We start from the raw sequence: 13,905 nt of genomic DNA, 5'->3' as shown, positions 1-13,905 counted from the left end.
GACAAGAGTGCTCCGGCACAACTCCAGCCTTCCCTCCCCGCTACTCCTTGAGGAGACCGTCAAGAACATAGTACAGGACCAACCCCAACCCTCTACAGCCCCTTAGTCTGGGATTTGAGAGTGCCGGCGCAAACGAGGTGGGCGGAGTAGGGAGAACGCGTCGATTGGCGAAGCGAGGAGCTCTGGCGCTGCAGGTCTCCGGTTGAGCGTGAGCCGAAGTTGGATGTCAGCGCGCAAGCGCTGGTTCTCAACAAGGGGGGCGGGTAGCTGCGGTACTCAGCACGCAGGCGCGGGGTCCTCCCCACTAAGGGCAGGCGCCGGTGGGGTTTTAGCGCGCAGGCGTCTCTCGCCGGGGGCGGGGCCCGAGAGGCGGGCAGCGGATTTCCGATTCCGGGAGTAACGAACGGCCGCGGCGGCGACAGCTCTAGCTTCGGAGGAGCGGTTGCGGAGGAGGAAGAAGAGCAGGGAAAGGCGGGAGTCACAGGCGGGACCCCAGCCATGGGTCCGCGGATTTAGAGCAGCGGAAGCCACCGGCCCTGTGCCGAGCTGGTGAGACAGTCTTGGGGGTGGAAGTGAAGTGCGCTTAGACGGACTATGGGGAAGAATTGAGGCTCCGAACGCTGACGGAGAGGAATGAAGGGCCCTCAGGCCGATGAGTGGGAGGAATGGCGGCTTGGGAATATTGAAGGAGAGGAATGGGGAGGTTTAGGCGAAGGGCGGAGAGGAATGGGGCTCAGAACTCTGACAGGTGGAAGTGTCGGGATCCTGGACGTGGACGGAGAGGAATAGGGGAAGGTTCCAACGCCGAACGGAGACATCTTAGGCTAGAGAGAGAGTAACGGGGGTTCGGAAGGCCAAGGGGAAGACATGAGGGCCTTCAGGCTAACGACGGGGAGAAATGGGGGCGTTGGGGTGCTGGAAGGGAGGGGTGGGGAACTCACATGGAGGAGGAGAAATAGGGATGTCAGAACGGTGTTAAGTATGGCATGATACTGGGACGAGAACGGAGAGGAATGGGGGGTTCAGAATGCTGAGGGGAAAAATCAGGATCTCAGACTGCATAGAGGAATGCAAGATGAGGGTGCTGAAGGAAAGTAGTGAGGGAACTTTTAAGCTGCAGAGGAGAGGAATGGGGGAGTTTGGAGGCTGAGGTTGGTGAGGAATTATGGCTCAGAACACTGACAGGGAAAACAGGGGAAGGAGGCTTTCAGATTGAGGAATAGAATGAATGAGGGGCTGTTCAGGTCAAGGATATGAAGAGTTGAGGGTTCTTTGGGAAGAGGACACAGAAAATGGAGGCAGTAACACTGAGGTAGTAGGGTCCGAGGACATCAGACAAGGTAGGAATGAAAAAGTTGGACGACTGAAAGAAATTGGGGGGACTCCTGGGTCAAGGAAGGGAGTGAATGGGAGGTCAGAACTCTGAGGTAGAATACAGGGATCTTGGTCTGAGGATGAGTGGAATGGGGGCCTCTTGGGCTGATGGGAAGAATGAGGCCTCTCCAGCTGAGGCTGGGGAGTATAGAGGTCTCAGAGTGACAGGGGAGGAAAGGAGCCAACAGGTCAAAGACAGAGTGTCTCCTCCCCTCCTGAGGTGCAGAAGAATAGAAGAATAGAAGAGCGAGGACATGAGAATTCTTGGGTTGAGGATGGGGCTACCAGGTCAAAGAGGAGGAATTACAAGACTCTAGGCCCTGGACAAGGAAGAGTGGGGTGGGAATGGGGGTTTTTCTCTTCCTTATATCTGCCAGTTGCCTGTAGCTGGTCCCAGGTCTTGGATGAGCATTAATAGATAACAGTAGTTTGGGTGGCCTGGAGCACATGCCGACTCCTAGAGCTTCAGTTTCCCCCATTGTTTCTTCCCTGTGGCAGGCTGCTGTTCCTTCCTGTGGCCCCCATGGCTGAGGACTGGCTGGACTGCCCAGCCCTGGGCCCAGGCTGGAAGCGTCGTGAGGTCTTTCGAAAGTCAGGAGCCACCTGCGGACGCTCAGATACCTATTACCAAAGGTATTGCGTGGTTTATGGATAGAGTCAGGGATAGGGTTAAGCCGAGTTAGGCAGGGTGAAATCGGGGTGTGGTTAAATTTGTGGGTGGGGTTAAAATGCAGATACAGTTGACCTTCATTATAGATTCCATATTTGCAAATTCACCTACTCACTAAAATTTGTGCTACCAAAGTCATTACTCACTGTGCTTTCATTGTCAGTTGTGGACATATACAGAGCTGCAAAAAGTGTAAGTCACCTAATACACCCATTCCACCTGAGGTTGAATGAGACCTTCTTATTTCAGTTCTTGTATTATAAATAGTGTCCTTTTAGCAGTCTACTTAGTGTTTGGTGTTTTTTTTTGTATTTTTTGCAGATGTTTTTCACATTTTTGTACTTTCTATTGGTGATTTTGGTATTTACAGTGGCCTCCAAGCATTGTGCTGAAGTGCTGTCTAGCATTATAAGTGCAAGAAGTCTGTGGTGTGCCATATGGAGCAAATACATGTTAAATAAGCTTTGTTCAGGTGTGAGTTGCATTGTAGTTGGTTGTAATTTCAATGCTAATGAATCAAAAGTGCAGTACATCTAGAAAAATAAGAGGAAATTTGCCAATTTGTACATGAGGCTGCCCTGAAAAGTACTAAAGTAACATCTATAGTATGTGAGGAAACTAAGAAAAGGGTAGAAAAATGACTAAATTTGTGGGTTCGTGAAATGATGACCAATAAAGTGTAGTGGACAGCTTGTGAGGCTGAAAGCCAAGGACATTGATGGTTGTATTACCCAAAGTTAGGAAAAAGTTAAGCTTATCTCAACTAGTGCTGGCTGGCTCACACATTTCAAAAGGTGTTATATTGTGAAAAATGTTAAATTTGCATACAAGGCAGGTCATTCAGATAAAGAGTCTTCCAAGGGATCGTAAAGTATTTTCTAAGTGTTATATGGGAAAAAAGCTACATAGAAGAGTGGGTTTTCAATGTTGATGAGACTGGCTTATCTTTACAAGGACATTGACAAAGGAACCTATACACAGATGGCCTCCAAAGCTCCTGGCTTTGAACCATTCAAAGGCCATATACTTAATTACCTGTAAGAACAATATGTTAAGTAGGTTATCTTTAAAGAGAACCACCTGTAAAACAAGGTTGCATATTGATCATTTAACAAAAATGTCGTGACCAGAGGCTCTCAGGAACCTAATCTGTAGTTTCACTAGGAGCAGTAGTTCTGTATTTATTAGTTCAGTGTTCAGAGTAACTTTATAGAAAGTAACTACTGCAAATAACGAGAATCAACTCTAAATGTATAAATGTGTTTGTAAACAGCTTCCATTTAAAGCTTTAAGGTGTTATAGGGTATATTAGTGATACTACATTTTCTACACTCTTCCTGAATTTATCTTTTCCTAATTTGCTGTTTTTCTGGAGGCATATAGTAAAATTATAAATACAATGCATTTATTTATGTTTAGTTGTACACTTACATATTTACAACTTGTATAAAACTTCTAAAACTACTAGGGGTAATTATCAAGAACTCTAAAAGATCAGACTTTATCCTAATTAGGGAAGATAACAAGTGAGTATGTCACAGTTGTGAGGATGTTGTTAGGAGATATGAGACTCTTGGGTCAGAGATGAAAGACGGTTTATTACTCACAGCAGTAGCAGTATGGAGAATGTCATTTTTGTGCCAGCTCTCCCTGTGGCAATTCCCGCAGGGTGATGTGAAGAGGGTAAACTAGTACCCTCATATGCTCTTGGTTGTGTTGTAGGAAAGGAACCCAGAGCTTAAGGAATCCAATCTTTTATGTTAGGACAGTAAGGATGCCTTCCTTTTGCTCTGGAAGGAAACCCTATCTTTTATCTTCCAAGGCTGTTGGCTGTACAAACATCCTTGAAAAGATAGTTTATAACAAAGAACAATCAGTATGCCTCTTGCAAGACATGCAGAATTGCAAGAGATCTGTGGAGCATTGTCTTCCAACATTAGTTACTTTTATTTTATATGTAGTTGCATTTGCTAATTTACGCACATATTTGTACATGTTTGTATGTATATATGTACATTTTTAAATGTTTGGTTCTTATATAAGTTTTCTTTTTTGTGTATTTAGTATGTAATGGTAACACATTTATGTATTATTTAATGTATTTGTTTCTATTTGTGCTTATTTTCATTTCTATGGAATATCACTAGTAACATATAAATATGTGCATATCCCTTTATGTTTGGATTATTTACTAATGTTTGCATGCGTGCTGCTATTTATACACCTCTTATATTCTTACAACTCAGGGTTAGTTGGGCTAAGGCCTGATCAGGGCTCACAGGCCAGTCCCAGGGTGCCTCCTGTATCTCCCCAGCCCTGCAGGCCTGGTCACCAGCCCAGTAGGTGGATTCTGTGGGTGGAGTGGCAGTGGTTCCACCTGGGTACCAACCCATCCTGGCCCACCCTCAGCCCCACAGGAGATAGGATCCGAAGCAAAGTTGAACTGACCCGATACCTCGGCCCTGCGTGCGACCTCACCCTCTTCGACTTCAAACAAGGCATCTTGTGCTATCCAGCTCCCAAGGTACTACACAGTATGGGGTACCCAGGCAGGGATAGCTGAGCCACCTAACCCCCACCCACTGACCTATATTCTTCCTGCCATTACTCTCATCTTCAGACCAGTTCCTTGGCCATCCCCAGCAAGAAGCGTAAGAAGGCTTCAAGGCCAGCCAAGTCTCGGAAACGTCAGGTTGGATCCCCGAGGGATGAGATCAGGAAGGAGGCCCCAAAGGATGAAACCAAGGCTGATGCTGACACAGCCCCAGCTTCACTCCCTGCGCCTGGGTGAGTATTGTCCTAAAGTAAGCCAAGTGGTTGGGGGAGCACTCAGGGCCCCACACCCATGTTTCCCATCACAGGTGCTGTGAAAATTGTGGAATCAGCTTCTCAGGGGATGGTACCCAAAGGCAGCGGCTCAAGACACTCTGCAAGGACTGCCGAGGTCAGTGGCCTGTGGGGCACTGGGAGATAGTTGCTGGAGCAGGCCTGGAGTCAGGCTAGGACACTAGTGTTTGGCTGAAGGCTGAATGGTGGATGTCAGGGCAGAGGCAGTGAATGAGGTCCAGTATCTGATGCTCTCTTTCCACTTCTCTTTTTCTCTCTCTCCCTCCTCGCAGCACAGCGAATTGCTTTCAACCGGGAGCAGAGGATGTTTAAGGTAAGCATGACCTGCCTCCTCCACATAAGTGTGCGGTGGGAACAGGATGTGGTGGGGTCTGGTGGAAGGTCTAAAGAAATAGTGATGGATCCATAGGGTGTCAGTCGTCTTGTAGGGAGCCAGCTGTGGTCAGCAGACAGTAATGGGAGTTAATGGGGTATCAGGAGATACAGTGGTGAGGTTAACGGGGGCTAGTAGACATTTGTGATGGCCTCAGCGATGGTGGCTAATCAATAATTATCAGATATATTGATGAGGCAAATGAGGGACTAACAGACGTAGTGATGGGGACTAATGTGGGGTCAGCAGACGTGTGAGTGGCAGTACTCCTGGAGCCACTCTGCCTGGATCTCATCTTGCCCCATTCACTCCTGGCAGCGTGTGGGCTGCGGGGAGTGTACAGCCTGCCTGGTAACTGCGGACTGCGGAGCCTGTTCCACCTGCCTTCTGCAGCTGCCCCATGATGTGGCCTCGGGGCTGTTCTGCAAGTGTGAGAGGAGACGGTGCCTCCGGATTGTGGAAAGGGTGAGTCAGGCAGGTGGGGTGGTCCCAAGGCTCACTCTGGCCCCCTAATCCTCCTAGCCCTGTCTCCATGCGTCACACCTCCGGCTCCCCAACAGAGCCGAGGGTGTGGAGTATGCCGGGGCTGTCAGACCCGAGAGGACTGTGGCCGTTGCCGAGTCTGCCTTCGCCCTCCACGCCCTGGTCTCAGGCGCCAGTGGAAGTGTATCCAGCGGCGCTGCCTAAGGGTGAGTCAGGCTGAAGGGGCCAGTTCTGGCATAGCCAGGGCTGGGGCAGAGGTCATTCTGCTGTCAAAGTTGCTGTGGCTGCTGGTTCCTCCCAACCTGGCCTTGCCCAGCTCATGTCTTTTTTTCTCCCCCACACCATGCTCACCTTCCTGGCCTACGTACCTGCCCTGTCTGCCAGCACCTTGCCCACCGGCTTCGTCGCCACCATCAGCGATGTCAACGACACCCTCCCCTACCTGTGGCTCCCCCCGCTGTGAGTGCCCTATCCCACACTCTGCCTGCCTGTCTCATGCATGCTTTCTGCACTCTCTGGGAGTGACGGGGGAGCCTGCGTCTGTCTGATGCCACCAAGCATAAACTACCCTTTCGGCTGTCTCCCAGGGTAAACGTGGCCACCACAGGGGAGGCTGTGACACCAAGATGACTGCCAGGGAGCGTCCCCAAACCCAGCCCCCACCTCCAATTCCTCCATCGCAGCCTCCAGAGTCACCAGAGCTGGTGAGTCCCTGGTGGGCAGGGGGAAGGCACAACCCTAACCTTACCAGTACCTGCCCTGACCCCACCCCCATTTGCCTCTGCAGCACCCCAGAGCCCTGGCCCCCTCGCCACCTGCCGAGTTCATCTATTACTGTGTAGACGAGGACGAGCTAGTGAGTGGCCCTACCCTACCTGGATGATTATAGACTGTCCCAGAGCACTTGGTTGACCCCAAAGAAATAAATTCTGCAATGGGCCTAATAGGGGAACAGCAAGGCACAGTAATGAGTACTAGTATGAGATGAGCAGACAATGGGGGAAAGGCTAATATGGGATCAACAGGTGCAGTGGAAGTGCCTAAAGTCACATGAATGAACACTCTGGTGGGGCTAATAGAGGAAAAGCTGGCACAGTGACTGTAGTTCACATAGAATAAGGAGACATAGATGCAGTGATGGGAGGTAATAGAAGATTAGCAAAATCCTGCTAGAGGTGGGGGTCAAAGACATTGTCTTGGTAGCTAGTGGGAGACTAGCAGATAGGGTGGTGGATACTATGTTGGAGCAGCTACAATCCTAATGATATCCTAATGGTATACATCTGGTAAAATGATAGTGCCTGATGTTGGACTAGCAGACACTGAGGTGTGACTGGGGGCATTCAGGCTGACTGGTATGCAGCCAGTTCCCTGCAATGGGGCTAGTGGAGGAGCCAAAGGAAGAGCACTGTAATAGTTCCAGTGACCGCTCCCTATACCCCCTGTTGCCCAGCAGCCTTACACGAATCGCCGACAGAACCGCAAGTGTGGGGCCTGTGCAGCCTGCCTACGGCGGATGGACTGTGGCCACTGCGACTTCTGCTGTGACAAGCCCAAATTTGGGGGCAGCAACCAGAAGCGCCAGAAGTGTCGTTGGCGCCAGTGCCTGCAGTTTGCCATGGTGAGTGGGGCAGGAGGGGAATGTGAGTGGGATAAGTTGGGCCAGCCTCCCAGTGCCTGGAAGTGGTGGGCAGTCCTGATATGGGGTGGGTAGGGCATTGGGTTTGGCCACAGATTAACAGACATTGTACTGGGGTAAATGAAGAATTTGGGTGGCACTGGCATTGCTAACAGGAGACTGACAGACTCAGTGATGAGGGCCTCACATGTAAGTAGATTCTCTGCTAGGACTAATGGGGGATTTGTAGGCACATTGATCAGGGCAGTGTAGTGTGGTTGGTCATGGCACCAGGTGGCCATAAAACCCCGTCTTTTCTCACAGAAGCGGCTGCTGCCAAGTGTCCAGGCAGGGTCTGAGGAAGGGGCAGGGCCACCCCCACCTTGCCCTCATCGAAAGAGACCTGGCTCTACTCATCAGCTCCGTCTGGGCCAGACCCTGAAGCCCCCCTTGGCCACACCCACAGTCCTGCCAGACCATGCTCAGACTCCAGTGAAGCAGGAAACAGACAGTGGCTTTGTGCTGCCCCCACCTGGCACTGACCTTGTGTTTTTACGGGAAGGTGCAAGCAGTCCCGTGCAGGTGCCTGGCCCTGCCCCAGCTTCCACAGAAGCCCTGCTGCAGGTGAGGGCCCCATCTTATTCTGCCCCTCCCAACCCAGTCTCATGCCTAGAAGCTCGGACCAAGTCTGCTGCAATCCTCCTTCACACAGGAGGCGCAGTGCCCTGGCCTGACTTGGGTTGTGGCCTTACCTCAGGTGAAGCAAGAGAAGGCGGATGCCCAGGATGACTGGACACCGGGCACAGCCAGCCTGACTTCTCCTGTATTGCTGCCTGGCTGCCCCAGCAAGGTGGGGGTCAACGATGGGTGGTCTATGAGTGATGGTGAGCCATGACTGTGGTTCTTGAGCAGAACAGTAGGTGTGCTGATTGCAGCCTGTCCACAGAATTATGCTTCCTGTCTGTCAGATGCCTCACCTCCCAGGCAACTAGATTTACCTGCCTTGCTTGCAGCAGGGTTTACTTGCCCAACTAACAGAAAAAATGGAAATCTATGAGGAACAGGAAAGGTTTATAGGCAGAGAGATGGTTTTTCTGAGCTGACATGTGATAGAAGTGGGACTTGTCAGCACAGTGACAGGCTGGCTGATAGAGGCTCTTTTCTGGGCCAGCCATCCCTTCTGACTGCTGCCCATTTCCCACCTCTTCCAGGCAGTAAACCCAGGCCTGCCACCTGTGAAGCAAGAGCCACCTGACCCTGAGGAGGACAAGGAAGAGAGCAAGGATGACTCTGCCTCCGATTCAGCCCCAGAGGAGGAGGCAGGAGGGACTGGCACGCCTGTGGTCAGTGCTGGGGGACACCTCACCCTGCTCTGACCCTGCTTAGCCCCACAGGCCATGTTGATGCATGATGTTAATTCTTCTCCAGATCACGGAGATTTTCAGCCTGGGTGGAACCCGCCTCCGGGACACAGCAGTCTGGTTGCCAAGGTGGGCCCCGCACAGTGAGGGGTGGGGATGGGGTAGGTGCTGGTCAGAGTTTTGAAAGTACAACCAGCAAGTTGGCGTGGTGCAGTGGGAGGTAAAGACCCACACCACTGCGCTCATCATGATCAATGAGGGGGTGTGTATAGGACCCTAGAGATTTCTCCTGAGGTGCAGGTCAGGACCCCTCTCTCCTTGGGATGAGGTGGGGGGTAGGGTGCAGGGGGGAGGGGAAAGGACTTGGTGTCCTGTGTTGAGGTTTGAAAAAAAAAGGGTAGGAATGCCTGATCCCTATTCTAAGAAAATCCAGCAGGAGTCAGACATAAACTCTTACTTAGAGAAGCATCATTTGGGGTCTTGAAGGCCTTTGGTATCTCCAGGAGATGACCAGGTGGGCTGGGAAGTCGTGGGTGGGCAGGAAATCTCGGTGCTGAGATAGCGCTATGATCTGGGACTATACACAACTGTGATCCTGGGCTAGTGCTGCGCCTCCTGCATTATCCTTTGTGCAACGGGTTAGGGTGTGTTTCTTGAGCTTTTCCTGAGCCTTTTGAGGTTATTAACAGTTTCAGCTTTTGGACAGAATTGTCCCTGCAGGTCTGGCAGTAGGACAAAGGAGAGGTGCCCATAAGGACTCAGATATTGGGAGGAGAACAGAAATGCCATCTCCTGCAGAATGATGATGCGCTCTGCATAGAGCCTAAGGCATAGGCAACATTAACTATTAGCCTAAGCATCTGGATTCCTTTGTTCCTACAAACTAGTTTTCTGCAGGCCAGAAACTTGCATTTGCGTTTGGGCAATTACAGTGGTACTAATTGAGCCTCTACTGGGTACACTGCAGTGAGAGATTCAGTGGTTTGAATACAGTGAGCCTGGAAGGCTTCTGGAGACACAGGATTCCTACCTTCAGGGAACATGTCATCTAACTGGGGCAACAATTTTCCTATGTGTAAAATCATTACATATTAACTAAAAAGGTAATGATGTGCTTTGTTTTTTGTAATGGAACATTACAGGAGAGAGATAAGGGATAATTATGGGAAAGTGGATGGGGGACACAGAACAGTAGGAAATTGTTTTGTGATGCTCCATTTTGCACATAGTGAACCTCATTCAACATATAGACCTGCTCCCTCTTCTCTAGGTCCAAGGACCTTAAAAAACCTGGAGCTAGAAAGCAGTAGACTGGAGGCTTCTGCAGACTATAGGATTCAAGGTGATATTTACAGACCGGCTTTATGAGAGAACACTGATCTACTCAGAGGCTGGACCATAGATCCAGAGGCTTATGTAGGAGTCAGTAGGAACTGGGAAAACCTACCACCAAACCAGACAAGCAGTACTCTGATCAGTACTTTGAGCTTATAGAGGAAGTAAGCAGAAAAGGAAGAGAAAGAATAGAAATGTGGTGTATCTGCTCCAACTGGTCCAATCCCAAGGAGCTTGAGTGTGATAAGTGTGGACTTTAGGGGTGGGGGAGGGGACGTATTTAAAGCCCCAACAGAAGAGTCTAAACAAGCCATCTTCATAAATGATTTTAAATGGCTTCTGGATGAGACCTGGCAGTGTGTCTAGTCATTTTCTCAGGGAGACAGCAGTTGAAAATGTAATGTGAATAAATGAGGATCTGCTGTTTATTGAGTTCCTCCTATTGACTATTTAATCCTCAAAACAGTTTTTATAGGAGACATTGATTTTGCCCATTTTCACAGATGGGAAAACAGACTTAAAGACATTAAATAACTTGTCCATTGTCACACGGCTAGTATGGACAGAGCTTAGAATCAAACCCAAGTTGTAAAAACCTTTTCTTTAATCAGTCACTAAATTGTAAACTGTAATCTTGTATTCAATAATGTATAATAATATAGTAATAGAATTTTCCAGTGACCTTTTAAACAAGGTGGATTACTCTAAGCGATTCTTTACACTGCTGCCTATAGCATGGTTTAGGGAGGCCCAAGGATGGGGATGGGGTGGATGGGGTCACCTTATCAGAACACCTGTGCATCCAGAGAGTGGGTTCTTCCCAGACCTCTGGCCCTGTGTTAGGATTCCTCAAATCCTAAAGAGCATCCTTCTTTACTGGTTGCTGTCCATTTTGCTTGTTACCCTCCCTCCCTCCTCCTCAGCCAAAGTAGCCTGCAGAAGTAAAGCTGTTAGCCTAGCTCATCTTTGCTGACAACTTGTGTCCTCTGCCCCTTGATGACCCTTGTGCTTGGTTTCTGCTCTCAGCCCCTGTCTGCTAAGTCTGAGTTCTTGCTTCAGATCCTCCCAAAGGGCCGGTCATGGCCCAGCCCTCACATCCCAGTTCTTCTTAAAACGATTAAGACTTGTGATTCATTACTTAGCTATCTTTATAGGGCCTGGACTGAGTAGGTGCCTCCTTAAATCTTGTAGCCTATGTGCCTCCCTTGCCTTATGCTAGTCCTAGCTCTGCAGTTTTAGGTAATTCATATGTAGATTGGCCACTTCCTAACCATTAGTTCAATAGAGCCCTCTGCCACTTCCCCTGTCTTTTCTTTCGCCCTGTCCTACCTACTTCAGTTAAAGTCAAGACTGGTTAATTTTCTCATATTGTTTTGCTCCCCCCAGGATCCATCTACGCAACCCAAGTATTCTGTGATGTCCTAAGTGAAACTGATTGGCATTCTGATCCATGATAAGATCTGGTTCCTATGTGTATCAGGGTACAATCAGAAAAGCAGCATCACTATAAGATTATATATATATATATATGTATATGTATATGTATAGATGTGTGTATGTGTGTGTGTGTGTGTGTGTGTGTGTGTATTAAGGGATTTGTTATAGGGATTTGACTTAATGAAATTGTGGGAGCTGGTTAAACAGTCACTGTAAGGCTGTTGTCTTTGCATCTAATGCTGGAGCTTGAAGTCTGCAGGGCAGGCAATCGGGAAGGGAAGATGGATATAAAGTGTGGGAGACCGAGGATATGTTGGCGCCCAAGAGCACAAGCTGGAACCCACAAGGATGGCCTCGAACCCATGTCAGTCTCTCACCACCTTCAACTTCGATGATGTGGGTGTCCTGCAGAAGAAGCTGGTGCCCTTCATCACAGAGTTAAATATGCATCTGGCCCAGGAATTAGAGAAGATCCCGGGGAAGGTGGAGCAGCTGCAGGCCTGGCTGCAGGCCTGACTGCTGCCCCACACCAACGAGGTGAGCCAGCAGATAAGTGACAACATGTGTGACCTGCAACAGTGCCTGGTGCCCCTGCACCAATCTTCCAAGTGTAAAAACAATGTGCTGCTGCTTCACTTCTGCCCTCCAGTTATGACGCAGAATGTCTCTTGTGGCCCATTCCAGCCGGAATCATACGGGGAAGGGAGTTCTGGGAAACGTAGCCTAGTCAAGGGACACATAACAAAGCCACCCTGCCATGAATCAGCTCCCAAGGGTCTCACTACTCACCTGAGGATAACTTGATAAAGCTACGTTGCTGAAAATGCAAAGCTGAAGACCATGGATTTCATGGTGACCCCAGCAAGTACAGAAATTCTGACAAGCCTACCCAGAAAAAACTTGCTGGTCTCGGCTATTTTTGTGTCATTCATTCAAGTATTGAGAACCTGGCCCATGGTAGGCACTGTACTTAATACTGGGATACAGGAATGAAAAGAGATAGTCCATGCAATTTTATTAAATACATCAATATGTATTACAGATGGTGAATGGATTTCCAACTTTATCATGGAATTTAATGGTGAAAATAGAGAACTCAGGAACTATCGGGAGGACAGCCCTTGTGTGAGCCTTGTTGGGACACAATAGGAATTGGAAATAATATAAATAGTTTTTATCTCTAAGCTGTTCTATTTTAAAGTTATTTTAAAATGATTTTTATCGTCCCATTACTCATTCATATACTTAGTGTTTCTTTCGGGAGTGCCTTGATGGTGGTAACAATGTTGACCGTCTCCGAGAAAGTGAGGAAGTGGGTGGCAAGATCAAGGTCAGGTTCTGGACAAGGACCTTAGTCGAAATCACTTCTCTGTCGGGGGGCGGAAAGGGGCGGGGTGGGGAGGGGTGGCCGAAGGCGGGGGTTCACCGCGCTGGCGTCCTGGCATCGTCCCTCCAATACTCCGAGTAGGCCCGCCAGGGGGCGCCGAAACCGCGGTCATCCAACTGGGCTTGCGAGTCCCTGCACTTCGCCTTTGGCCTGGGCGGCCTGGGGCGTGGCCTCCGCCCGGCGGAGACGTCAGTCCGTGACTGGACGGGAGGAAAGCGTACTTTCTCCTTTGTGTAGTGGTAAAACAGGCAAAATGGAGCCGCAGTTAAATTACGGGGCTCGCCAGGGGTGAGGGCGAGGCACGACGAGCTCAGGACCGGCGCTGGGACGTTCGAGGGCAGCCGGGTGTCGCCAGGGGTCGGTTTACCCTGTCGTCAAACAGTTCAGCGGGACCCTACGGGCTGTACGACCTCCGGGGTCCCCGACGGGTGCTCCTGAATCTCAGAGGCTTTTCCCAAATCCCAAGCCTGACTGAGGGCTTTCTCATTGCCTCCCTTCTTCCCAAGGGGTGTGGTATGAGGGGTGGTTCCACCCGACCAACCGGCAGGCCAGGCACCCTTGGGACTCGAAGATCAAGGAACTGGCCCTCAGGACTGTCCAGGGAACTGGGACGACCATCTAATTTCTTTCTCTTTTGTTTGTTTCAGGCTACGTAAACTCTTAACAGTAAATGAAAATGAGTATTTTGCCGAACTGCAATTGAAAGAAGAAGCATTATAGGAGAAAAAAACAAAATAAGAGTTATTAAAAGAGATTATTAAAAGAGAAGAAAGAGACATTATTTTGTGGCTGAAAAGCTGAACCAGCAATTCAGGAAATGGAATCCAAATCTAGAAACTTAACACATACAAAACCCGAAGTGGGTGGATTACAAATGATTAAGGAATGCTACTTTACAGTAAATTGCGGCCTTAATGTGGTATACACAGTAGTTGTACTTTGGTTATTATTACAGTTTAGTTACTGACTAGGTACTGATTTTTTCCTTTGCTCTATATCGTGTTCTATGTTTGCCCCCCC

The 13,905-nt window shown here is 49.3% G+C and overlaps 1 protein-coding gene across 38 annotated transcripts; it reads left to right on the top strand.

Annotated features, from left to right (window-relative positions):
• Window positions 1–384: 384 nt before the first annotated feature.
• MBD1 (methyl-CpG binding domain protein 1) lies at window positions 385–13,807 on the top strand. 38 transcript variants are annotated; one of them, XR_008998347.1, is made up of 18 exons: window positions 385–549; window positions 1,873–2,007; window positions 4,454–4,568; window positions 4,665–4,831; window positions 4,906–4,988; window positions 5,164–5,204; window positions 5,583–5,729; window positions 5,825–5,953; window positions 6,132–6,206; window positions 6,335–6,451; window positions 6,535–6,603; window positions 7,201–7,368; window positions 7,693–7,989; window positions 8,078–8,215; window positions 8,577–8,708; window positions 8,794–8,855; window positions 9,997–12,035; window positions 13,533–13,807. XR_008998347.1 is itself a non-coding variant. In XM_036918602.2 (17 exons), the coding sequence occupies exons 2-17, from the start codon at window positions 1,898–1,900 to the stop codon at window positions 13,603–13,605; spliced, it is 1,926 nt and encodes a 641-aa protein (XP_036774497.2). In that variant the 5' UTR covers window positions 385–549; window positions 1,873–1,897; the 3' UTR covers window positions 13,606–13,807. The 38 variants fall into 38 exon arrangements, 22 of the variants coding, with proteins under 22 accessions (XP_036774497.2, XP_057360157.1, XP_057360158.1 ...); XR_008998346.1 differs by having other exon boundaries at window positions 386–549; window positions 7,204–7,368; window positions 7,690–7,989; XR_008998348.1 differs by having other exon boundaries at window positions 386–549; window positions 7,690–7,989; window positions 8,123–8,215.
• The last annotated feature ends 98 nt before the right edge of the window (window positions 13,808–13,905 follow it).

The sequence above is a fragment of the Manis pentadactyla genome, chromosome 6 (assembly GCF_030020395.1).
Source record: "Manis pentadactyla isolate mManPen7 chromosome 6, mManPen7.hap1, whole genome shotgun sequence".
NCBI lineage: Eukaryota > Metazoa > Chordata > Mammalia > Pholidota > Manidae > Manis > Manis pentadactyla.
The sequence above is the reverse complement of the archived record's forward strand: the minus strand, read 5'-3'. Positions and strand labels throughout refer to the sequence as shown.